This window comes from Lepidochelys kempii, chromosome 2, assembly GCF_965140285.1.
Source record: "Lepidochelys kempii isolate rLepKem1 chromosome 2, rLepKem1.hap1, whole genome shotgun sequence".
Classification (NCBI taxonomy): Eukaryota; Metazoa; Chordata; order Testudines; family Cheloniidae; genus Lepidochelys; species Lepidochelys kempii.
In genome coordinates this window covers 195,176,605-195,204,005 of record NC_136381.1, presented here as the reverse complement: position 1 = coordinate 195,204,005, position 27,401 = coordinate 195,176,605, and the positions used below count along the sequence as shown (strand labels likewise).

Sequence of the window (27,401 nt, the reverse complement as noted above, 5' to 3'; positions counted from 1 at the left end):
ATGATAATTATTTTGAAGAAGTCATTTAGTTTTACTAATTTTAGAGCACTCTTTACCTAGGGACAGTCAGCTACTGTTCTTGTATGCTATTTTTGTTTGCTTTAATGCCATACTAGTAGTGAAGGCTATTAGATGTTGTCCACACTAGGAAAATTTAAACATTCTTCTTCACCATTGAGGCTCCAACTGTACTAGCAACAGAATAATCTGTAGTTTAGACATGTTGCAGATATTTACTGTGTCATGAAAACATTCTCTGAACACTTGAGCAGTCTACACTCCTAGCATTTATACACCTCTACTACCAGTAGAGCGATACTTTTGATGGAAGTTGCTATGCTTCAGCCATTTTTCTCTTGCACAGACAAGATTTCAGGATGTCCTTTCTACAGACATTTTATTTTATACCATAAAGGAGATAAGCAACCACTGTACAAAAGCTACACCTTATTCCTGAAACCCTAAAGTCACCTCTACAATGTTAAGCTTCAGTTGAACTCAAGGCATAGCATGAACTGGTGTTTTATTTTTACTCTTACTGGAGCTCTCGAATAATTTTGTCTTGAATTAGAGTAGATATAGAAAAGTCCATGGTAACTGGCACAGCACAAGAAAACAGTTTTGAGGGGAAGTGGAAGGAGCAATTTTCTTCATAAAAGACTTACAGAAACAACAACAAAAAATTCAATAATTGTGTCTTCCATCAGAGTTTTAAAATATTTTTCATTTTCCACTTGAAAATGCTTCCACCTTATCCATGGAGACTTTTAGTAAACATCCACCCATTTTTCATATTGAATTATTTGGAGGGTGAATCATTAGCAAGAAATAACTTGTGTAACAATTATATTTGCTACAGGGCCTCATATGAAGTCAACTCCCAGTTAACTCATCTTGTTTAGTTGTGTCTTGTTCGTCTTCTTAAAGAAAACGGAACACTATCTACAAACCAAAAAATGCATATTTATACTGTATTCTTTAAATGTGTGACCACTTAAATTTGAGTACTTGTATCCTTTTGTACTTTGATGGAGATTAAGTGGTAAATATAATATGCTTGGAAAGTCAAGTGAGTATCAAATGCTTAAAGGTAACTTGCACTAGTAAGTGACCAGAACACTGACAGTGCAACCAATACACCTCTACCCTGATATAATGCGACCTGATATAACACAAATGCGGATATAATGTGGTAAAGCAGCACTCTGGGTACGGGCCTGCGCGCTCCGGCAGATCAGCGCATCAGGCTCCGACATACTGCTCTGAGCAGCGTGTTAAGGGTGCCCAACCGGGGCCGAGTGGCTGGATAAGGGGCAGAGGGTCTCGCGGTGTGGTCAAGGGACGGGGGGGTTGGATGGTTTGGAGGTTCTGGGAGTGGGGCGGTCTGGGGTGTTGACTAGGGCATGGGAGTCCCGGGGGGCCTGTCAGGGGGCAGGGGTGTGGATAGGGGTTGGGGCAGTCAGGGGACAGGAAGCAGGGGGTTAGATGGGTCGGGGGTTCTGAGGGGTCAGTCAGGGGCGGGAAGTGACTTAACGGAAATACTCTAGGCCAAAGCAAGTCTGATATAATGCGGTTTCACCTATAGCGCAGTAGGATTTTTTGGCTCCCGAGGACCACGTTATATCGGGGCAGAGGTGTAATATAAATACCCAATCAACCCACCCTTATTAGATTGTGACCAGGTAGCTATTATAGCATTTTGAAGACACCCTCTGTCAATACATCATTTAAAATAATCTCTTTTCAGTGTTTGATTTAGAATGCTCAACAAAAATTATATATCTCACTATGTCAGATGAACCTCAGACAGGAGAAAATTCAGAATAAAGAGAATCAATATGAAGTTCACAATTACAGCAAGGTAGGGTTGCAACATATGTAAGTATCTCTCCTAGCATGACAGAGCTCCTATAAAATTGCCTCCAAGCAACCTATACCATCCTGCTTTAAACAGGTATCAGAGCAAACCAAGGAAGTAGAAGTGGATCCTGTGTCAGCACTTTCACATCAAGAAAGCAAGGGGTTTTGTTTTGGGAAAGGAGGGGGAGGCAGGAGAGACCAACTGCAATCTTAAACAAGATTAGATGATTGGGCATGATGACCTGTCTAATGATTATCCTTCTCTCAGAAAATCTCTAAACATGACAAGCTGTTTTCCCACATTCCATTAGGTAGCAGACCCTACATATGGTTATAAAGAATTCCGTGACATACTAATCAATCAGTTGGAGCACAAAAATGAATGTTGGTGCTCAGAAGGATCCAGGAGTGGTGAGTGTGGAACATAAGCTGCCTGTTCTTTGTGGAAGGGGAGAAAGGGTTAATTATCAGCTGCCCAAAACTTTCTAATTGCCCGCAGCCGCCTTTTTTGACTATAATGTCAAAACTGATGCACAGCATGCAGTTATCTGTAGGAGTTATAAAAATAAAACAGTGATGCATTTGATTCAAGTTCTGTATAAAAAAAAATCAGCTCTCTCACTTGTGCTCTTTCCTAAAAAGATTTCAAAACAGTCCAAGAGGGCAGAGTTATAATGACACACCCATACAGAGGGCACTGTGCTGGTATTTTGGGCCCCAAGACAAAAAATGAAATAGAACACAACTTCAAATGGAAACTGCTTAAGAATTTCACAAATATATGACCATACTTTGATAATAAAAAGAAGCGGTATCTAACTTTAGCATAGGAAGGGGTCCTCTGGACTGTGATACTTTGAGATCCTGGGATTGAAGGCTCAATAGAAGTCGTGAGTGCTTTATACAGATGTACTAAGTATCAAAGATCCTGACAGGAACCCTCACTTTATAGATGGAGAAATAGGAACAGAGATGTCACACGCATCTGTAAGTCAGAAACAGAACTCAAATCTCTTGTTCCCTATCTAAGTTCACAGGTAAGAAATGGTCTTATTCATACAGATAGCATCTCCGGCAGTTTAAAGTATCTCTCTGTAATTTAACAAGCAGTAAAAACCCTAGATGAGAAGGAAAGTGCAGTTGAACAGACTTAAAGATTAACAGCAGCCTGAAGAACCAAACCACAACAGGCTGAAGCAGAAGCAAATATCCTGTTGTAGTTTTTATTTTTTGCTGAATTACTGTTCCTAATTAGACAGTCTGACCATATGAAAGCATCAGTAAAAATAGCTGATGGGACTAAAATGATAACTGGGAGGTTGGAGGAACAAGGCCTATTCATGAGACTGATTTTAGAACATCTTTGCTATCCTGGAAGTCTGTTAAAAGAAGGAGTGAAATCGTGCATTCCCCTTACATAGAGAGGGGACTTTGGATAGGTGGGTGACACTTATCTGAAAGAAATATGAGCTTATATGAAAAGTAGCTAGCTCAACTTAATCCTGGTGATGCAAGTAAGGTGAAGCATTTTGATTAATTACTGGAAACTATGACTGCACCTCTATTAAGAGCATCTGCCTTCTGGACTGTGAAAGTGGTTTATACTTTTGGTCTTATTTCACTCATGCCTACACCTAGACACAAACAGAAGCAGCAGTCCAAAATGCATTTTTCTATCTTTGTTTAGGAAGTAGATTACGTTTCACTCCTTCAATTTACTGTAATCCATGTCTGTGTAACATCTAGACTAGACTACAGCAACATGTTCAATTATATTTGGTAAAGCGCGCCATGGGAAGCCCCACCTTATACAACGTACTATAGCCTGTCTCCTAACTGTGACAGGCTGGCCAGCTCACCTGTGTGCTCAGCACTGACTCCCACAGTCAATTCTGGTACTAAGTTAAAGGTTTCATCTTCAAAAGTCATAGTTAGCTAAGGCCAAGCACTGCCTCTTTAACAGTAAAAATACTTAGCTTTCATACACAGTTTCTCATCTGTAAATCTTAAAGAATGGTCAATCACTTGGAGAACAGAGAGTGAGGTGTTTCCTGCACTCAGTACAGTTCAAAATGGGTTGTGCCCCTCTCCCACAAAAGGAAATTTCCCTCATGCACACTGCCAGGTATGCTGCTGAAGCTTTTAGTTCAAAACAGCTTCCACCAACAAGAACTGCATCCATGGCTTGAAAGATTCATATCAAACTAAGTTGTAGAGCAGCTAAAAACACCTCTACTTCAAAAGAGTAAACAAACCCATCCAAAGCTACAAGCAGAATAAATGGCCCTGATCACTACTTAGTTTTTATTTCTATTCCATATAGGAAGGGCAGCATCCTAGTGCAAAGCTCAGAACAATACCCTTCTGACTTCTGGGAGTAGCCAAGCATGCCAAGTTTCCCACTGAAGTTTTGTCCTGGATCCTACTGCCCCAACCACATATTTTTGCAGCCTCTGGTTAAGACATGACCACTAGTTAGGAGTTGACCCTCATTCCTCCTCGTTAAGGCACAATCTCCCAGTTTTATCTAGTGTCTGCTATTCCCTGCCCTGCCTAGTGTGTACATCTTCACTTTTAATGATCCCTTACCTTGATTTTTTTCTGAAATCTCACTGACCTCAGTCCTTCTTATGGACTACCGCAGCAAGCAAAACTGGAGTCTTGTACATTTCATTATGCTGCCAGGCTTCTCCAGAAGAGAGACTATAGGTTGCTGATACTAGGAAAAACTCTGCTCCCTTCCCCAAATCAAGCATCTCTCACATTTTGTTGTTGACAATGCTCTACATGGCAGAAACAATCTTTCTTAAGTCTCATTTAAAAAAAAAAAAAAAAAAAAGAGACAGGTCTTTTTGCTCCTTTATGATGTAGAAGGCCTGAAAGATGTTTTGTTTATGTAATTTTCTGGTTTGTTTGGTTTTTTTCCCCCCCACATAAAAAAATTCAGGTCTTGTTTAGCTTGTTTTTTTTAGACACCTGGGATGACTTGAGAACAGACAGGATTATGATGATTTTTCAAAATTTAAAATCATGACATGCCACAAGTGAAAATGAAAAAGGAAATTATTTTCATTCAGACTGTTAAACTTGGGTTGTTCTCAGAGTGTCCACAATACATATTTCTAAAGCCAAAGTCCAGCAACAAAACTAGGAAAGACTACACTTAATATTCCTGACAAGAAACAAGCAGATTTTTTTAAAAAGCCTTTTAGGACTCTGTATGCTTCCAACAGCAGCAAGAATAGGCGCAGACTCTTTCTCCCTCCCGGCAGATTACCCTCAAGGGAGCTTTGGAACAGAAGAGGCTCAACTTCCCTTTACCAAGCTGGTAGAGCATATCAATCAAGCCTGAGCCTAAGAGGTCAAATATGTAAAATCCAGAAATTATATTTACTCCAAATGCTGTGGGCATGCCTGAAACTAAAGGGATACTGGAACAGCATAATAAGAATTATACTAATGGTAGCACAAGTCTCCATCTTCTTGAGCCTCAGGTTACGTGAACTACAACTAATTTCAAGGATAATTAAAATATAACACTCTACCCAGATAGCCCTGCACTGGTGAAACAATAAAGCCACTATTTAAATTTCTACAACCTATAGTCAGCAATACAATGGATTTCAGATAAGCTACACATGCCACTGAAAAAGGCCTTTCACAAAGCACAAAGTTAATAAGCCAAACTTCGTGTTTATCAACTACTTGCAAGACAAAGAATAAAATCCATAATTTTGATTAATCTTGGGCACGTCTATAAAAACCCATCACCTTATCATCTAAGTTCTGAATATATAAGTTACACTGAACCTAAATATAATTTAACAAATAAGTTAAACAACTTTACTGTCTTGTAAGGCAAAGTAAGCAACATTTTTTCAAATAATTTAAGTTCACTGTATTGAATATATCTTTCCTTAATGTATTATTTGAGTTGTTTTTAGAAGTTTTTTAAAGTTATTAAAAATAATGCTCTGGAGAGAAGGGCTAAAAGATCTAACTGTTTCTATTTTTAAAGTACTATAAATATGATACTAAATAAGCAGGTCATTTTGGGAAAAAACACTATTACTGCAATTAAGCTCTACCCACAACTCCAGAATACCTGGATGTTTCTGTGAAATCAATCAACAGCAGTAACGTTATTTAGGGTTGAAGAGGGGGGCATCCAATAACTGGAGGCCAATATGAAAAGATGGGGCGAAGGGGTCCATCAGAGGATGCTGGAATTTTTATTAGGAAACAATCCCTAGATCCTGCCCTTCAAGGTTGGTACATTCACATCATGAGGTGTTTACACTGCAGTCAACCACTTGAGACAATCTGGTCCATTGTCCTTACAGACTAAATAGCCAAAAGTTTCTCTGCCACTGAAACAAAGATGACCAATGAAACCTTGTGAAATGGCCATTCCAATACTCTGTATATTGCTTGCAAATGTAAAATTGGTAACTGAGTGTTCGAACAATGCACTAAGACAGTCAATGATGGACATAAACTGAATATTCAGCCAGACCACCTCAATCTGGTTTGTGTTCAATCTGCAAATAGGATATGTTCCCCTTTGGGATCTGCCCTGATGAGGATCTCCCTAGACCCTGTTCTGGGGCTCTCTTTTGTATCAGCCTCTTATATCTGACACATTTGAATATCCAACTTCCACCTCAAATTCCCTACTGGAAGGAAAGGACTCTCCTGCCCTACTTAATGTGTGTGGGATATCCACCGCTGTCCCCACCTCCGACCCCATATCTTCATCATCCCTCACTTTTGAGTCTGCCTCCAGAAATAGCTCCAATACCCACTACCAGTCAAGCAGAAGAAAGGTGACAAATATTTATGTAATTTTATAACTGTTCACACAGTTCTGAACAACAACACTGAAATGGCTCCAAGAAAATGTAAATCTGTTGCTTGGAAAGTTATTAGCAGAAGAGGAACAGGAGCAGTCTGTTAGTAGTACTCAATTCATATTCTGAAAATACACTTTGTAGCCACAAAGGTAAAAACAAAAACCTTATTTCTGTGGAAACTCACTGATTTGGAATTCTTGCACTAATCAGGGAAAGTTTTTATTTTGTCACTGGTGGGGAATTTTCAAACCTAGTACTGAATATAGGCTATGACTCTAGGTCTTGTAAGTCTTATTATATTTCTCCTCTACCATTAGGGTTCAGGGTTAATGCCTCACTGAGATGAATGAGACATCTCAGAATTACTATTTCAATCTGCAGACTTAAACATGGTTCACATTCAGAAGGTTCTCTTTCTATGTGGAAAGGGAAGGATTATGTATGTTTGGGGTTTGGTTTGGTTTTGTTGAGGGGGGGGGAGTAAGTTTTTATTTATTTATTTTAAGAGTGAAGCTTGAAATTCTACAGAAATCAATTAAATCAAGATAGTACAAAGAGTGAGATCAATGATCAGTAGTGCCAGAACAGTGTGCTATCAAGTACCACCTCAAAACAACCTATGGATAAAGGTGATCAGAACACACCTGCAGAGTTTTATTCATCCGTTGGACTAGGAAAATTTTGATGGACAACACAGTTTTTCATTATCATAGTAAGGTCAGGCAAGTAGATTTTGTAGCTTGGACTGGTACAGTCTCATGACAGTTTTGCAAGTTTAAACTAGACTTCTGAAGCTCAATGATACTCACTAGGTCATCCAGAAATTATGCCATCAGAGGAAACACTATTTGCTGAAGAAGAAGGAAGAGAAGATACAGCAGTGGCCATACCCATTACAAAAACAGAAGAGTGTAAGTAGAGAAGTTAGCTATAGTTACGTAAAATTCTTAGCTGGAGACTGTGGAAGCTAGGCTTGAGATCCCTCTCCTCTCCTCCCCTCCCCTCCCGTCCCCTCTCCAGACCTCCTGGCAGCCACTCCTCAGGAACAGGGTCTCACTCTCAAAGACTCAAATGGTTTAGCCATACGAAGTGGGATGCTTGGGGTTCAAAGAAAATGTGGAGGCAACAAGGCTTTAAAAAAAAAAAAAAGATTCTTAAGACTGCTCACTCAAAACTCTGAACATCAAGCAGAGCTGAATACATGGAGAAGGTGAAACTAGATTCAGTTTAAACATGAACAAAGGTGTTTAGCCCTTGAAGTTAGGAATGTCTTTTAGCGTAGTATGGAAGGCACTAGAACTCATTGAATGGTTTTAAAGAATTTGACGTAGTTAAAGCAGGTGGTGAGAATTTTAGTGGCAATATGCTGGACAGACTTAATGAGAATGTAGAGAAATAGGTGGGCAGACAGGAAGCAGCTGGTTTGTTCCCTTACAAGTTAGGGAGCCTATCAGTTGCCTTGTGCATACTGGAACAATTTCGTATGCTACTGACTGAATCCACTTCATAATTTACTTAAGGATATTAGCTGGAATATCTGAACTCAGACATCCACATGATATTCAGGATGCTGCAGGTCATCTGTATGACAACTTGCTAAAAGTACTGGTTGCCCCTTCCTTCATTCCAGAAGTTAGTTCAATGTGTATATAAAAATTACACTAGAAGGGACAAAGACTTCCCTTTTATCATAAGGCTAATATACATTTTCCTACCACTATCAGCAAGAAACCCCAGAGGAGATACTGGCAAACCTCACCACACTTATTACCTTCATTACTAAAGAGAACAGAGGAGATGACAATCTAAACAGCCACTCCTCTAGATCACGGGTCTCAAACTCAGTTTACTTTAGGGACAGTGACAGTCCTCAAATCCTCCGAGCAGGCCAATAACGTCACTCATGCCACACAGAACCCGCCCCCCCAAAATTCTGCCCCTCCCCAAGCTCCACCCCCCACAGGATGCAGGCTCTGGGATGGAGTTGGGGTGCTGGGTGCAGGTTCTGGGCTGCGGCAGGGGATGGGGGTTCAGGAGGAGGGGGAGAGGTGCAGGCTGTGGGAGGAAGTTTGGGGGCTGGGGAGGGGGTGCAGGCTCTGGGAGGGGGTCAGGGAATGCGGCGCTTATCTGGGGCTCCAAATCTGGGCGGGCTGGGGGGCCTCCGTGTGTTACTGTCTTCAGGCACTGCCCCCGCAACTTCCCATTGGCCACAGGGGCACTTGGGCAGGGGCAGCATGCGGACACAGCCCTGCCCCACCCCACCCCAGGGCTGCAGGGTGGGGCCAGCGGACACGTGGAGCGAGCAAGCAGAAGCTGCTCAGCTCCGCTGCGCTGCCGGTGGTGGGACATGCGGGCCATTGTAAGTCGCCCGGGGGACATGCAGGGAGGGGAAGTGCCTGGGGCCAAGGAAGAGACCCAGCCCCAAAATTGCTGGAGCACCGTGGGCCACATTGGGGAGGGTCTCAGGCCACAGATGGCCCGTGGGCTGGGAGTTTGAGATCCCTGCTCTCGATGATTTCAGGAAGCAGATACTGAGATATCAGTGTCAGGTATGCCCTAGTCTCTGATCTATTGCACCCATTTCCACATTCCCACTTTTGCTAGCTATATGCATTAGGCAACATGCTGCTAACAGATAACATGATGAAGAACAAGAATAATAATTACCAGACCCTCAAAAAATATCTTCCTAGAGGATCTCCCAGTCGATCACAATCTCTGGCAGCACAGCAGGGCTGCCGCTAAGACAAGCTCCTTGCCTGCCCCAGCCCCACGCCACTCCCAGAAGTGGCCAAACACGCCCCATGGCCCAGGTGGGCAGGGGTCTCCCTCCGCGCACTGCTCCTGCCTGCAAGCACTGCCCCCGCAGCTCCCGTTGGCAGGGAATGGGGAGCTGCGGGGGCAGTACTTACATAGAGGGGCAGCACGCAGAGCCACATGCTGACGCCCAGGCCACAGGGGCTCATTGGCCCCTTCCAGGAGCGGCTGGGGTAGGCAGGGAGCCTGCCTTAGTGGCAGACATGCTGCACCGCCAATTGGGAGCTGTCAGAGGTAATGCTGCCCAGTGGGAGGCTGCATCCCAAGCCCCAGCCCTGACCCCCATCCCAAAGCTGGCACCCTGTACCCTTCTGCACCCCAACCCCCTGCCCCAGGCTCAGCCCAGAACCCTCTCCCAAACTGAACCCCTTGGCCCCAGCCCAGAGCCCACATACCCTTCCAAACCCCAAACCCCTACCCGATGAAAGTGAGCAAGGGTGGGTGAGTGAGTGAGAGACCGGGGGGGGACGCGAATCCTGGGTTGCCCTTAAATCCAAAAAGTGATCTTGGGTGTAAAAAGTTTGGAGACCACTGCTTTAAAGGATGGCCAATATACTCTAAGGCAGAGGTTCTCAAACTGTGAACCACAAGTGGTCCGCAAGCTCCATTCAGGTGGTCAGCGGATAGTTCCAAGGTGTATGCCTGGGCGGCCTCACACAAGAGGCTGAAGGGCCACCCCGCTAATTAGTGGAGCCGTGCAGTTGTGGCTCCATTAATTAGGAGCCTGGACTCTGGAGAAGATGCACATGTAACGTGGGGGAGGAATAGGAGGTAGGTGGGAGGGGGTAGTGGGGTGAGAAGAGAGGGTAAGGGGAATTTGGGATGTGCAGGGCTGCGGTGGCCAAAGAGGCAACTTTTCCCAGCTCCAGGGCTGTGGCTGCCAGAGAGAGACAACCCTCCTTCCCAGTCTCAGCTCTGTGGTGGGGGAGAGATCCCCCTCTTTTCCAGCCCTAGCTCGGGGGCTGACAGGGCACATCCACTGCATTAGAAAGGTAAGACTACTGATATTAAAATATGAGTTGTGTGCTTTTATTTGTAGAACAAAAAAAAAGTAAAGTAATTTTTTATATTTAGTGCTTTTATCCAAAGCGCTTTATAATAGTTAGTTAACGGTACAAACAACATTTGGAAAGATCGTTAAGTGGTCTGCCGAGATCCTCAGCACTTTTCACGTGGTCCGCAAAAAAAAAAAAGTTTGAGAACCACTGCTCTAAGGCTAGAAGAGTAAGAGAATAAAGGAAAGGTGGTAGGGGGAGGAGCAATATTGGCAGCCAGGACCACACCTGGAAACACATTTCCCCAGTCCAGCATGAATAAGTCAATCCACTTAATTTTCAGAAGATGCTTACCATAAAAACAAATGCTGGTAACTACCCACTTCAGTCATCCCTTACATGAAAATGTGAGACAAAACACAATCTAGCTAGGAACAGGAGGCAGTTCAAAGGACTATCAATCTCGCTATCCCACTTCACAATATTAAAAAAAACTTTAAAAATTAATGAGACCTATGCCAGTTCCACTAGAACATCACCTCACCCTTACATGGCATTTTCATCCATATTGGCCATCTTAAGTCCCCCACTTAAATTTATACAGGGAAGCAGAAAAAGGACACTGATTTATTTTTGAATAAACTAATCTCAATCACTCTCACAAGGGACATTAACCAATAGATAAACATGACAAACTCTCCACAGAGAGCTTCACTGGAGACCAGAAGAGCTGCCGCTTCCAGGATCTTGAGACATGGTTTCCTAATACAGCTCTGCAAACTGATTTGTATTAGTATGTTGTAAAGGAAGATAGTTAAGAAATTCATCAATGCACCCCCTAAGGCTTAAATTGTCAGTTCTTGGCTCCGTTTAATTGCACTTCTTGACAGAAAAGCTATCTGTCCCTTCCCATCCACAATAAGTTTTCTGTATTTTGCATGATTGCATATTATTTACCTTTACAAGTATCAGGGGGTAGCTGTGTTATTCTATCCACAAAACAACAAGGAGTCTGGTGGCACCTTAAAGACTAACAGATTTATTTGGGCATAAGCTTTTGTGGGTAAAAAAAGAGAGAGAACCCTTTGTTCCCCCCCCCCCGCCCCCCAGCTTTGAAAGTATCTTACATTGGTCATTTTGGTCAGGTGCCAGCGAGGTTGTCTTAGCTTCTTAACCCTTTACAGGTGAAAGGGTTTTTCCTCTGACCAGGAGGGATTTAAAGGTGTTTACCCTTCCCTTTATATTTATGACACACCCCAAACTGGTAAAAAACCCACAAAAGCTTATGCCCAAATAAATCTGTCACTCTTTAAGGTGCCACCAGACTCCTTGTTGTTTACCTTTACAGCTTCTAGTTCTCCTCCCCCGCCCCGCAATAACTCTGATCGTCCTCAGGCCACAGTAAGCGCCAAGCAGAGCCACAAGCAAGCCAGGGTTTGGATGCTTCCACCGGGTGGACATAGCAAAGCACAAAGAAAACCAGTACAAGAGATGCCATTGCTGCTGCACAACATCAAGACGATAATGCTGCTGACAAGCCCCCGTACATGGTGGCCAGGACCCAGCTGGGACCCCTTAACAGCCTCTACACCGCCCACCCGGCTAACAAGGAGCGGCGGCAGCCGCCGACGCTGCCGGGGCTCTGGACGCAGATTTTGTGCGTCCAGCCGTGCTGACGGCCTGAATGAGGGAGATGCTGAGGGAGCCTCTCACGGAGCCAGCGGAACCCGCCCTCCCCAGAGGGAAGACAGATGGCAAGCGCCACCCGCCTCCAAAGCCGCCGCCTCGGGGGGGGGGGGGCAACCCCCGCTCCCAACGCGGGGGAGACACTACGAGGCAGGGGGTACGACCTGCCCCGCCCAACAAACAGCGGCGGCTCCGCGGGGCGCTAACCCAGCCCCGGGCAAACTGCACACTCGGCCCCACCTCCCCGGCGCTGGGGCGCCGCCCGGCACCAGACCCTCCCCGGGAGCCCGGGTGACCTACCCAGCAGCAGGACGTTTTTCCCCGAAGGCAGCTTAGACCTGGAGCGCGTGGACACCTCGCTGAGGATACAGGACCTGAGGGGAGACAGAGCCCGGTCAGGCAGGGGCCACGCCCGTGTCTGCACAAGCAAGACCCCCCCAAACACACAAACGCGCCCGCACTAGGGGGATGGGGCCGGGGGCGCTGCTGCCGCTGACAAGAGCGGCCCGCCCCGCCGCCGCCGCCGCCGCCGCCGCCCCGCATTACTTGGCCTCACAGCGGCCCCGCGAGGGGGGCTGTGTCGTCGTCCCCCTCCCCCGGCGGAGGCTCTCGCGGAGCCGGGGCGCTAGACGCTAACGGGCGGCGGCGGCCCGGCGAGGTGGGCGGTTACCAGAGGTTCTGCCCATCGTCCTCCTCGCCCCCCGCCCGCAGCTCCGCGTTATGGCTGGCGGTGAAGCCGGCGGCCGGGCCGCCCCCCGCGCCGAGCCCCGGCGAGGAGGAAGAGGAACCGAAGGAGCCGGCTCGCCCCGCCGCCATCTTCCCTGCGCTCCCTCCAGTCCGCCTGAATGAGAGAGAACAGAAAGCGGGCGGCGGCGCGGCCGGCTGACAGGTACCCGGATGTGGGGAGCTCAGAAGGGGCGGGGCCGGTACCCGCCTGTGGGGCACAGTGAGCGGCCCGGCGGCCAATCACGCCCGGCGTAGACCCCCACAGGAACGCGCCCACGTGCCCCCGGGATTACCCAAGGGTTGGGGAGGATTTTTTGCGGGCCCCAGGCAGGTGGCTGGCTCGCCCAGCGTCCGCACACACCTGGGGTGACCAGATAGCAAGTGTGACAACTCGGGAATGAGACTGGAGGTAACAGGCGCATATGTATGACAGAGCCCCAAATATCAGGGCTATCCCTACAAAATGGGGACATCTGAGCACCCTAACCACATCTGGGGCTGTTACCCGCTCTCCCTGGGAGAGAGATGGGCGGCGGGAGAGGCAGCCCCTTTCCCTCCCCCCCAAGACCCCCTTATTAAGAAGATAGCCATGGGAGAGGCCAACGAAGGAGGCGAGATCTAGAAAAAAAATCCCCCCCCTCTTTAAATCATAGTCCCCGATCCCATCCCATTGAAAGGGATTTTAGGTTATTCTTTTTGTGTGTGTTTTCCTCTCTGTATTTAGCTATGGGATTCAGAATGATTATTATTTACGATGTACAATGTGCTACACATTCTCTAAAGGTGATAACACAGTGCCTGTCCTGAAGAAAACACACTTCTCAAGTCTGGAAAAAACATAAAACATACAATTTTTAAAATGCGTTCTTCCCAACTGGCCTTCTGTTTATCCATTATGATAGTGCTCAAAACATCCACCCATTATTCTATCTCACCTCTTTGCCCCTAGTTTTATAGATATATGGAATGCCTGCAAAACAGAACAAAGTACAAAAGCATAGATAATTTCATGGAGGAGAGATCCATCAATGACTACTAGCCAAATTGGTCAGAGATGCAACTGTATCCTCTGGTTTCAGAGTAACAGCCGTGTTAGTCTGTATTCGCAAAAAGAAAAGGAGTACTTGTGGCACCTTAGAGACTAATAAATTGGTTAGTCTCTAAAATGCCACAAGTACTCCTTTTCTTTTTGCATCCTCTGGGTGTCCTTAAACCTCTGACTGCCAGAAGCTGGGACTGGGTGACAGGATGGATCACTCAACTGCTCTTTCCCTCTGAAGCATCAGGCACTGCCCACTGTTGGAAGACAGGGCACTGGGCTAGATAGACCATTGGTCTGACCCAGTATGGCCAGTCTTATGTTCTTGTAAATAAACCATCTTAAATTAATTAAGGGGTTTAACGAATACATGTTTTCTCAGTGTGATGAGCATCTTTGAGTTAGGGAAAATATAATTTATATGGGGGACATTTCCCAGTTTTCATCAGACCCCCATAAATAACGAGGATATTTCCTGAGTTTCCCTGCTTCCTCGGATATAAAAAGGTTGGGTTTTTTTGCATGGAGAATGTGTTAATGTTCAATACACCTCACCCCCACACAAGTGTATATATTCATACATGCCAACCTACTTAAAAGTGACAATTCCCTTTTCAGAAATATATTTGTAATTTTTCCACTTTCTCTCCAAAAAAGCTTTTTCTGTCCTATGCTTTTTTATTGAGTTAAAATGTGTGCTTATTTTATATACCCAAATGTTCCTATCAATAGCTTTCCAATGCTCTGCCATCCCACCTCTAACTGACCATTCCCTTATACACTGTGATGAGGGAGTTTGGGTGAATCATCATTGAAGCTGGTGGGCATAATAGCCATCCTTCATTCAAGATAAATGCAAGTAGTTACGCTGATTTTTGGTGTAAAATGAAACAGTAGGAGCCACCACCCAAAACACATACCCACAAGACCAGGCTAGTCAAAAGTAGAGCCATGTAGGAGGAAGGGTTTTGCTGGGGACTGAATATAAACATAGGGCATTTGGTATCGTTTAGTGGAGGTTTGTCTGCAGGCTGGTCTACACTTAAAACACTGTATCGGCCCAGCTGCACTGATGCAGCTGTGTTGCTGTCGCACTTTAATGAAGATGCTCTACACCAGGGGTGGGCTCCTGCCCGCTAGCCATTTTAAGCTGTCCCGCAAGCTGCACCATGCAGCTCGGCCCCGCTCCGGCCGGGGCACTGGGTCTGGGGATGCACCACATGGCTCGGCCCCGCTCCGGCGCTCCAGCCAGGGCGCAGGGTCGGAGACCGCACCACGCGGCTCCTGGAAGCCACGGCATGGCCCCGCTCTGGCTCCTACGTGCTCCAATGAGAGCTACAGGGGTGGTTCCTGTGCATGGGGCAGCATGCAGAGCAGCCTGGCTGTGCCTCCGCATAGCAGCCAGAGAAGGGACATGCCACTGCTTCCGGGAGTTGCTTGAGGTGAGTGCCACTCGGAACCTGCACCGCTAAACCTCTCTCCACACCCCAATCCCCTGCCCCAGCTCTGATCCCCCTCCTGCTCTCCAAACCCCTCGATCCCAGGCCGGAGCACCCTCCTGCATCCCAAACCTCTCATCCCCAGCCTCACCCCAGAGCCCGCACCCCCTCCCGCATCCCAACCCCAATTTTGTGAGCATTCTTGGCCCGCCATAAGATTTCCATTCCCCGATGTGGCCCTCAGGCCAAAAAGTTTGCCCACTCCTTCTCTACACTGATGGGAGAGTGCTCTCCCATCGGCATAGTTAATCCACCTCCATGAGAGGCGGTAGCTAAGTCAGTGGGAGAAGCCCTCCCACCGACATAGCACTGTCTACACCAGCACTTAGGTCGGTATAACTATGTCACTCAGGGGTGTAGATTTTTCAAAACTCTAGGCAACATAGTTATACCAAAGTAATTCTGTAGTGTAAGCTGCCCAGAGAGAAGCAGCAGAAAGAAGCAGCCAAGGAAACAGCAAGAAAAGCACTTGCAGTGCGACCTTAAGAAAAAGCCCTGAGAGAGAGCTTTTGGGGCAGGCCACTGACTGGAAAGAGGTTTGGGACTGTAAGCTAAGAAGCTCTCCTATTGTTTGATTCCTACTGTCTACCAGGAAAAAAGGACTTTTGTGTACATCCTTTGTAAATGAACAGGATTGCATCAAATAAATACCTTATTCTATCATCAGTTTCTCCTGATAACAGAAGTAACCTGCAAATTCTGAATATTGGTTAACTGTTTGGATTGCAAGGGGCAACAATATTTTAGTATGATTTGCATTTCATTTAATAAATATATTACAACTGTAAGCAGTGTCAGGATGAGCTCCACCCTGACATCTGGTGGTGAGGTGTGGCAAGTTGTGGAAAAGAACTTCAGGGGCTGATCTCATTTGCATAGGCACACCCACCCCGCCTAGAATGAGGCCATAGCTGCCCAAATGGTCACTTTGGCTGCTGTGGGATCCCCAGTGTCTCTGTTATTGGGACAGGAAGAATAAATTGTTATTACCCTGATTATGGGAACTGTACTTGGCCTTTTGTTATGATGGAGGGACTCACCATCAACTAAGTAGCACTCGCTAGGCAAGGGTCATGGCTTTTAAAAATTAAACTCTGTGAATTGAGAGAGGCTGGGGACAAGTATTAATACTTAGTGGTATGGGCCCCTTGGTGAGGGCCTTACATACATACATACATACATTTGTGGACCAGCTGGTGGAGCAGTTCGTGGGACGGTGGGAGCTGCTTGTGGGCCGCAGAGCAGAGCTGAGTGAAGGAGTTTGTGGGGCGGCTGGCGGAGCGGAGCGAAGCAAAGGCCTATGGAGCTGTGGGGCGGTCAGCTTCAGATCATGTAAGGTGCCTCTTACCCCTGTCCCATCTCCACCCAGGTTGGGAGGTAAAGCTCCGCAGATAAACTTTCGAACTCTGGGGCTGCCCTGACCAGGGACAGAGACTTTTGGGTCATTGGACTTTTGGGACTTTGGGTGATTTGGGGTTGCTGGACTCAAGAACCAAAGGGAATGGGGCATGACCCAATTTGCTTGGGGTGGGTTTTTTTGTTCATGGGTTATGTTATGAATCCTGTTGGTGGTGTTTCCCCAACATAATGCCACATTGTTTCTCTCTGTTATTAAAAGGCTTTTTGCTACACTCAGACTATGTGCTTGCAAGAGGGGAAGTATTGCCTCTTGGAGGCGTCCAGCGGGGGTGGTATATATTTGTCCCAGGTCACTGGGTGGGGGCTCGAGCCGGTTTGCATTGTGTTATTGGAATGGATCCCCTAGATATTGAACCCGGCCCTTGTTGCTGCCAACTCTGACAGGCAGAAGGGTTACACAACCTTATGTTTATCTCTATCTGCAGCTTTGGGGGCATTGTTCTATTCTATATAGGTTTTTATATCACGCTCATAACTGTAGTATCTGAGTGCCTTCCAGCAGTGAATTAGGCATCATGATTATAAATCTGACATGTGGTGTTTGTTCTCTCATTGTCTCCCCTGCGGGAAAGTTTGTGCAGTGAAGTGTCTTTTTTTGATAGTGGTGTCTTTATATGTGTGACACTAAGCACTCCTGTATTCACACCCTTCACATGATTGTACTGATCTTTGTACAAAATATGTCTTGTGAGGTATCATTTGAAAACTAATAACTCACTGATCATTAATACACTTGCAAGATGTATGTACGCAGTAGGCATTAAGACAAAGGTCCTCAAACTTTTTTTCCGCAGACCACTTGAAAATTGCTGAGGGTCTCGGCGGACCACGTAATGATCTTTCCAAATGTTGTATGTACTGTTAGCTAACTATTGTAAAGCGCTTTGGATAAAAGTGCTATATAAAAAAAACCTTAATAATAATTAACTTTTTTTGTTCTACAAATAAAAGAATACAACTCATATTTTAATATCACTAGTCTTACCTTTCTAATGTGATGGATATGCCCTCTCTCCCCTGCCGCATCAGCCCCTGAGCTGAGGCTGGGAAGGAGGGCCATCTCTCCCTGGCAGCCCCGGCCTGGAGCTGGGAAAAGTCGCCTCTTTCTCTGGCCGCCGCACCCAGGCACATCCCAAATTCCCCCCACCCCTCTTCTCACCCCACTGCCTCCTCCCACCTACCCCTTATTCTCCCCAAGGCCACCACCTCACCTTACATGTGCATCTTCTCCAGAGTCCAGGCACCTAATTAGTGGAGCCACACCTGCACAGCTCCACTAATTAGGTGGGTGGCCCTTCATTCTCTTGTGCGTGGCTGCCTAGGCATGCACCTTAGAGGGAACCATCCACGGACCACCTGAATGGAGCTCGTGGACCATTGGTGGTCCACAGACCACAGTTTGAGAACCTCTGCATGAAGAATTCTGAACATATATTGGAATTATGACTAAAGTGTATGTAAACCAGGTTTGTCAGAGGGAGCTGTTAAACAGAGTATCCTAAACAAAGGAATCACTGTTTACCTCAGGTTACATATAAGCAGTAAACAGGATCATCAGTACATCAACAGGCGGAGATGTCAGGAAACAGAACATTTTGCATTTCAGTGAGTAAACTCAAGTGCGGGAGGAAAGAGCATGGGGCTTCCTTTGCTACCAGACTCAATGTTACCTTTCTCACAGCTTGAATAAACTTTACTCTGAGGGGTAACCCTCAGAAGAATCCATTTCAAAGGTTTACTGGTCTATAAATACGGGGGGTTGAACCTCAAGCAATAAGCAATTGAATCAACTGGTGGTACACAATATTACTGTATTATAAAAGTACATAGAGTAAGGTCTTCTCTGAAAGCTAATGACACACAGTGATTATATCATTGTGAAATGTATGTATTAAGACTGTATGAGGATATATGGATACTTAATGATATTATGTTTTAAAGTCTGGCCAAACAGGTTCTCTCCCAGACAGGAGAGAAGGTCTCCTCTGTAAATTAAACATAAAAACAAATAATTCAGAATCAAAACAATGGAAGCACCGTTTACATATAAGGGGATGGGAAACCCACAGGAAGCATGCTGTCTCTTGAAACAAAGTCATTGAACTTTGGAAGATATAAGCAAAGACAGAAGCCATCTTTGGCATCCATCACTAGACAGACACAAAAGGCCTGAGGTCTTGCAAGCCAAGAAAGATGGATCCTTTAACCAAGCGGGGAGGGAGGGGGTTGTTGTAATCTCTGGGAACTAAATATAGGTGTGAAAAACATCTTAAACAGAGCCTGTACCTTGCTAGAGTATGTTTTGGACTGTTAAAAGTGAAAATGCATCTATTTGCTTGAAACGATTTCTAAGTTTATTCTTTTTACTTTGCGTTACTTAACCTATTTCCTATTGTTAACAAATTTGTTTTATTTTTACTATAAACCAACTCAGAGTTTAAATGGAAGGGTTTATTTACCCCAGTTAATAATCTGTGATGTGCTTTTAGGTTTTTAAAAGAACAAATGTTATTATTTCTCTGAACTGTCCAGGACAGGGTGGACATTACAGAGCACACGGTTTTGGGAAAGTCTGGGAGTGGGAGTATACTGGAGTCACCCTGCAAATAGTAACCAACGCTGGTAGAGATTAAAGAGCGTGACAGGTGTGTTGCTGGCAGGCTGCTGGGGTCAATGTTTCTGGACTAGGGCGGCAGTTAAACAGAGACACTCTCTGGGTGTGAGCTGTCTGCTTGTTGCTGACTATGAGTGTCCCAGGTAGGGGGTTACAGTAGCAAGGCATTGTGAGGTAGAGCCCTGCAGCGGGACTGGGATCCTGCAGGACCCACTGCCATAATAGTGGGAGCTGGAAAAATGTACTTCGTTGCGGGCAGGATTGGGTGTGCAAAAAATACAGACTGTGGGAATTTGCGGAGAAACACTAAATCTCTCATCAGTTTATCAAGAGTTGCCTATTCAAGAAATTGCTAATTATTTTGTTTGAGCTTCTCTTTCCGATACGTGTTTATCTCCCTCACTCCGAAACTGGTATAGTACACCAGCTCAAGTCAGGTCAGAGAATCATACTCACAAGTTTAGTTGTTCTAAGACCTCACAGATTGTCACTGTAGTATCAGCTGGCTATCAGTGCTGTGAGCAGTTTTTCTGTTAAATGTTTTTCAAAAAGCAATAATAATCCTGACACATAAATATCTTGAATGGTATGTTTCAGAGTTCTAAAAACAATGCTTAATTGGTGTAAAAAATTACAGTTTTTTTAAACAACTTATTTTTTATAATTGTTAAAAAAGTATCCTCATTATTTAAGGCATAATTGTGGTGCAATTTGTTTTGACATTCCGTGTGATATACACATGACAGCAGTTTGCCATAAATAGAATTTTAGCAGTATAAAGCAAGTTTTTCTTTTTTAAAAAATAAAGGCTTTAATACTTAAATTTAAGCAAGGGATAGAAAGAGATTTGAAGTCTATTGTAACAGTAGTTAAAGTATTTTTTTACATAGTTTAAGCAAGATTTGTTTTATTCTTTTAGTGGTAAAAATTGTGTCTGAATGCCATTTATCTATATATAATATATTAACTGACCCTTAAAAAATGTATTTAGTAGCATGGGGATATCTGTCTCTCTTGCGGGATTTGAGGGATCTAATGTTTTTTGCAGGTGGGAGCAGGATAAAAATACAAGAAACAATGCGGGAGTGGGTAGGAGTGGGTGTTGCGGGATTAAAAAATAGTCCCATGCAGGGCTCTATTGTGAAGCACCCAGAGTTACAGGGTAAGATGTGACACAACCCCTCACTAGTCTGTATCGCACCCCAAATGCTGTCGCTATACACACACACACTTATCCCCATTGCTTTGTGTTTAGAGAGGGAAAGATCAAAGAAATGTGCTGTCAAGGCTGATTCCCCACTCTGGGGGCCTGCAAGGATTTTAAAAATTAATACTGGCCACTCCAGGCTTGTATTAAACTCCCAAGGTTACAGCTTCTCTCTGACCTTGGATGGGTAGATGCTGCCACTAGCCAAGTGCAAAAACCCATATAAAACAAGAAAGGTGCACTTGGGAATTCCTTCTGTGGGGTACCCTCAAGCCCTTACACACACACACACACACACACACACACACACACTGAGAAAGGAAAAACAAAGGAAATCAGCTGTTGCCACCAGCTAATTAAACAACATATGCACAAACCTCTTAGGATACAAAAAACCCAATCCTATTCTTAAAATAGGTAAATTTTATTAAAACAAAAAGAAAGAAAATACATCTGGAACTTAGGCTTTTTGCTAGATCTAAAAAAAAAACAGTTACCAAAATTAAGCATCAAGATAGCTCTTTTGAGGTTCAGCTTTAAAGGTTACAAGCAAAAGAAAAGCATCTGGCTGGCTGGGTGTCCATAAAAGGAAGCTACCCTCCACCCATTTAGAACATGTGTCTTGCACTTGGAGTGGAAATTGGTGAGGTTTGCAAAGGTCCTTAGTTCCTTGGGGAGTTCATTCCCAGTCTTAGATCACCCCCAGAGACAGTTCTGTTCCCCACACAGATGAGATTTACTCTTATTATTGAGAGTTCCATTGTGCCACAGGAGCATTGTTGTCAACCCCAGTTTTCTTCTTAAACAGTTTTTTAGGTATCCTGGGCCCAGGTTATGTAGAACTTTAAAGATAAGGATTGAGAGTATGAACTTGATTCAAAATCCTATGGGAAGTCAGCGTAGAGAACAGAGGACAGGTTTGATATGTTCACGGTAGTCTGTTTTGCTGAGGAGATGCGTTGTAGAGCTCTGAATTAGTTGGCATTTCCTAAGCACTGAAATCTTCAAACCCAGGTATATTGCATTGCTCTAATCCAGCTAAGAGGTGACAAAGGTATGGATAATTGAGGCTAACTTCATCCAACAGAATGGGATGAAATTTCCTAGCCAAGTGGAGATGGTAAAAAGCATTACTCATGGATGCTGCTCTGTCAGAGCTCAGTGTCAGTGTGGAATCCAAGAGTACTCCTAGACTACAGACTGAATTTACCAATTCTGGGTATGTATATTCAACTAACAGACTGTACCAGAGCTGCAAGCTCTTCAAAATACATTCCTCTGCCCACCAGCATCACGTTGGTCTTGCTTCGGTTTAGCTTCAACCAGCTGTTCCTCATTCAGGAGCTTATCTCATCCCAGCACTGGGCCATATAAGTAGTAATCGTGTGCTTGTATGTGATGAAGGATAGGTAGAGTTGTGTGTCATCTGCACATTGCTGACACTTGAGTACATGTCACCTGACCAGTTCACCTAGTGGTTTTATGTAGATGGTGAAAAGGACTGGAGAGAGAATTGATCCTTGTGGAACGCCACAGCTGAGACTCTAGTGGTGGAGGTGCAATTTCCCATCACTACTTATTGGGGTCATCACTCCCGAAAGGACTCCAACCACTTTAGTGCATTACTCCTACCACCTCTGTCAGGCAAGACAGCAGAATCTCCTGGTCAACAGTGATGAATGGAGGACTAGACTGGATGTCTATCCTTTATCCATTGACAGGAAGAGATCCTGAGTGGCGGGTATCAAAGGCTAAGCTTCCCCTGATCCAGGCTGTGGCACCACCCATGTTCCATGGGGAGGCCCCACCCTACTCCCCACCTCCTACCCTGAAGCTGGTGGGGTCTCAGCCCCAGCTGGTGGCCTGGAGCTCTGGTGCACCAGTGGCCTGAGGCAGTGCTTGGGCCAGCCCAGCAGGGGTTGGGCTGGCCTGGCTGGGGAGTCAGGCCAGCGGCTCAAGCCAGCGCTGGGGTGGCTGATGGCTCGGCTCGGCGCTGGGGTTGACCCAGCACTGTGGGGGACAGCTGGGGTGGAGTTCCTCCGGCCTCAGCGGGGGGCAGGGGGAGGCTCGGGGCTCCTCCGGCCACATGGGTGCAGCCATCTGGGCTCTGGTGGGCGGAGGTGGGGCCTCAGGCAGAAGGATAGGACCATCTGGGGTTCACCCACCACCCATTCAGGAGCTCCATCAGTGCCATGAGGTTTCGATTCTGCGTCCTGTCCTGAATACCAACTAAGCCCAGTCTAGAATGTTAGCTTCAGTTAGATGAGCTTGTATTTTGCCTTTTGCTAGCTTCTCTATCTCTTCTCTATCAGCTTGCTTAGGAATAAGACACTGGGTGGTAGTTGGCTAGGACTGAAGTATCTAAGGTGGGTTTCTCCAGTGGTGGTTGGACTATTGCGTGTTTGAAGGAGGAAGGGAAGATTCCTTCTCTGAATGAGGTGTTGGCTATTTCAGTTAGGAGTGTGGCTTCCTACCCCTCCTACAAAGTGGAGAATCTTTTACAATGCCAGAGATACCTTTTTTACAAGTAATTAATTTAGATGGTGGAAATAAAATTGTGGCTACTCAGTGTTACCTCCTATTTTATACTAGGTGTCCTGTACTAGATTGATTGTGTGGTAGTGAAATATATTGGAATAAATCTATGTAAATACTGTCCCCTAGGACCTTCATGAAACCAGTATCTGTATCCAATGAGGCTACCACAGCAAGCATGATTTTAAATAAATAGATACTGCAGAAAATCACAGAACACACAGAAGACTGACTGAAATAGAAATACATCACTTTGTGCTGGGGAAGAACATGATGATAATAATGAAAAAAAAAACCCTGCAGGAAAGAGCTGTAGAGAGATAGTGCTGTTTCTCTGCTCTCCTGTTTTCACATAGATCAGTGTTCCTTTCTGAAAAAAATATATCTAGTGACAGCTGAGCTGCCAAATGAAAGAGACAAGTCACCTCCTTCCTCTCTCCTGCCCCTTCCCCTTTCACTCATTCTGGATTATTTTTAAGGTAGTTTTTACTCTTTCACCCACTTGTAATGCAAGATCTTGTAGTGGAGGATGTCTCTTGAGAGAGACATTTACAACGCCCCTCATAATTTTCTGAAAGCTCACTTGGTCATATTGTCACAGCTTGACAGCCTTGATGACAGCTGTTTGGCATAGCTTCCACACAGACACACATCCTCCTATTTTCCTTCTTCCTCAGGAGCTGCAGAGGAGAAAGTGAAAAGGGATATGCTTGGTCATTGTACAATCTTAAGAAACGGTGAGATCTGGCCTGGAGCAAAATAGTGATAAAATCAAGCCCACATTTACTAATTTACTTTGATAGGGTATCTTTATTAAGAAGCAAGATTCTGTTATACATAGGTTGCTATTCACAATGTTGCCTATGCTCCCTACAGCTGTGTACTGTGGAGGAGAAGCAAAACTGGAAAAAGCTGTGGCAGGGGTGGGACAGCTACACAAAGGGGAAAAGCAACTACATGGTATTTTCCCCCCTCTACACATTTTCCCCTGTATAAAAAAAAATCGTGTGTGTGGCAAAGGGGGCATAATTGGTGATTAAAGGAATAGCGCATGGGAACAGCCCTTCCATACAGCTTGTTCCCCTAAGAAAATTGCAAAAGGGGACTAAACGTAATGCTGCCCCAACCAGTTTAAAGGCAGTGGGCCTGATTCTGGGCTGCCTCACTCCTTGTGTAGTCATTTACCCTGTGCAAAGTGAGTATGAGATCTTGTCTACATACAAAGCTGCTCCAGTTTCACTACTATTGCACTGGTCTAACAGATTTAGTTAAACCAATGCAACTTTTGTGTAGACAAGCCCTAACTCTCTACCATTCTGATCTGATAAAGTTTTATATCCACTCTGTGCAGATGTAGATTACTAAAGAGGGTGCAAGACAGTAGAGAATCAGGGCCTTTGTCTACAAGAAGGAGCAGCACCCTTTCAGCCACTAGTGGTTAGCAATTGCTTTAGCTGAACCAGTGCTAACCAGGGTTTAGTTGTAAATGTCGACAACAACAAACCCTGGTCACCAGTTTTGCTAAGCTGCTTGCTGAAATGGTGCTATTTCCTACTGTAGACAAGGTCTACATTCCCCTCTGCAATCTGCAAGCCTTGCTGGAGGTATCGCAAAGTGCAGAACCTGACGGGGAGCCAGTTGTATAGTTCTGAACAAGTTATGCTGCCATTGCAAAAAGAGGGGGTCAATAGGAACAGAGAAAGATTGATACTGTGCATAACTAGTTGGAGATCCACACAAATGGGATATTGAGTTTTCTTGTAGATACCAGACAATTTCTAATTTGTTATGTAGTGTGTAACCTATCATTTAAATCAGCTTCTGTACCAAATGACTAGAGGATAGCTAATGTGACGCCAATTTTTCAAAAGGGCTCCAGAGATGATCCCGGTAATTACAGGCTGGTAAGCCTGACTTCAGTACCAGGCAAACTGGTTGAAACTATAGTAAAGAACAATCATTGAAAATTTTTACAGTAAAGAAAAAATTGTCAGACACATAGATGAACATAAATTGTTGGGGAAGAGTCAACATGGTTTTTGTAAAGGGAAATCATGCCTCACCAATCTACTAGAATTCTTTGAGGGGGTTAACAAGCATGTGGACCAGGGGGATCCAGTGGATATAGTATACTTAGATTTTCAGAAAGCCTTTGACAAGGTCCCTCACAAAAGGCTCTTAAGCAAAGTAAGCTGTCATGAGATAAGAGGGAAGGTCCTGTCATGGATTGGTAACTGGTTAAAAGATAGGAAACAAGGGGTAGGAATAAATGGTCAGTTTTCAGAATGGAGAGAGGTAAATAGTTGAGTCTCCCAGGGATCTGTATTGCGACCAGTCCTATTAAACATACTCATAAGTGCTCTGGAAAAGGTGATAAACAGTGAGGTGGCAAATTTTGCAGATGATACAAAACTACTCAAGATAGTTAAGTCCCAAGCAGACTGTGAAGAACTTCAAAAGGATCTCACAAAATGGGGTGACTGGGCAACAAAATGGCAGATGAAATTTAATGTTGATTAATGCAAAATAATGCACATTGGAAAACATAATCCTAACTATACATATACAATGATGGGGTCTAAATTAGCTGTTACCACTCAAGAGAGAGATCTTGGAGTCATTGTGGATGGTTCTCGGAAGTCATCCACTCAATGTGCAGCAGCAGTCAAAAAAGCAAACAGAATGTTGAGAATCATTAAGAAAGGGATAGATGATAAGACAGACATATCATATTGCCTCTATATAAATTCATGGTATGCCCACACCTTGAATACTGCGTGCAGATGTGATCGTCCCATCTCAAAAAAGATATATTGGAATTCAAAAAGGTTCAGAAAAGGGCAACAAAAATGGTTAGGGGTTTGGAATGGCTGCCATACGAGAAGAGATTAATAAGACTGGGACTTTTCAGCTTGGAAAAGAAACAATTAAAAGGGGATATGATAGAGGTCTATACAATCATGACTGTTGTGGAGAAAGTAAATAATGAAGTGTTATTTATTCCTCGTAACACAAGAACTAGGATCACCAATTGAAATTAATAGGCAGTAGGTTTAAAACAAACAAAAGGAAGTATTTTTTCACACAAGCATAGTCAACCTGTGGAACTCCTTGCCAGAGGATGTTGTGGAGGCCTAGACTATAACAAGGTTCAAAAAATGCATTGATAGCTTTGACTGGAGCTCATCAAATAATACAAAAGTAAACATTTTTGCAAATGAAAAGACAAGTTTGGTGTTATGAATATTCAGACAGCTTTCCTGAAAACATTTGTAATCCTTGAAAGTGCCATAGATTTTAGCATGAATGATTAGTCATCTGAAAATTCATACTAGAAGTGCATTACTGATTATTTTAAAAAGCTTCAGTCATCCAATCTGGAAGCAGAAAAAAGACAGTATTACCAAGGTGACCAATCACATGCCACAGTTAGCAAATACAAGCAACCTATAGGTTGAAATTGGTTAACATAAACTATTTGTGGAATACTTAAGAATAACAAACACATCTGGGGTGGTGAAATGGAATAAATTAATAACAAATATTATTCATTTATTCACAAATAATTATTTGACCAGCTCTGTCTATGACATCTCTATCTTCCATTCAGCCAAGTACAAATCTTTTTATTTCTCCAATAATATTGTGTGCTGATGGGTAATATAAGCTGTGGAGCATGTAGCTATGTAACTGCTCTGATTTTGTTTTGTATACACAGTACTGCCCTTTTAAATTTCCAAGAGGCTGCAGGGATAGCTATAGTTTTGTGTGGTAGAGTAATGAAGCATGTTACAAAGGAAACACAGGCTGTTCTCTTGGAGATTTTACTTTTGTCCTTTATGTTTTGTTGGTTCCTTCAACCTAAAATAGTAGTCAGTCAGACCCTAATTCAGCACAGCACTTAAACATATGGTCAGCTTTAAGCACATGCTGAAGTACAGTTGAAGTCCATGGGATTTAAGCATGTGCTTAAAGTTAAACATGTGCTTAAGTGCTTTGCAGAATTGAGGCCTCAGACCAAAAGTATATAGTTGCTTTTTGTATATGGAAAACATAATACCCCATATAGGGCCTGATCAAGCAAGGTTCTGAGCACTGTTCCCTCTAAGCTGTGCGCGTGTGCACGCACACACAGATCCTAAAGCCCACGC

The 27,401-nt window shown here is 44.5% G+C and overlaps 1 protein-coding gene and 1 long non-coding RNA gene across 4 annotated transcripts in view; one reads left to right on the top strand and one right to left on the bottom strand.

Annotated features, from left to right (window-relative positions):
• The window catches only part of DYNC1LI1 (dynein cytoplasmic 1 light intermediate chain 1), a 56,268-nt gene extending 43,169 nt beyond the window's left edge, over nt 1–13,099 (bottom strand). The window contains exons 1-2 of one of the 2 annotated variants that reach the window (XM_073333357.1): nt 12,882–13,099; nt 12,512–12,585 (exon numbers count right to left, since the gene is read on the bottom strand). In XM_073333357.1, coding sequence (XP_073189458.1) covers nt 12,512–12,585; nt 12,882–13,027 — 220 coding nt within the window. In that variant the 5' untranslated portion in view covers nt 13,028–13,099. The remainder of the gene's footprint in view (nt 1–12,511; nt 12,586–12,881) is intronic. The other variant, XM_073333358.1, reaches the window with a different exon arrangement.
• LOC140907427 (uncharacterized) overlaps nt 12,731–27,401 on the top strand; it is a 49,091-nt gene continuing 34,420 nt past the window's right edge. For both annotated transcript variants that reach the window (XR_012157498.2, XR_012157497.2), the window contains exon 1: nt 12,731–13,100. This is a non-coding gene — a long non-coding RNA (uncharacterized LOC140907427). The remainder of the gene's footprint in view (nt 13,101–27,401) is intronic.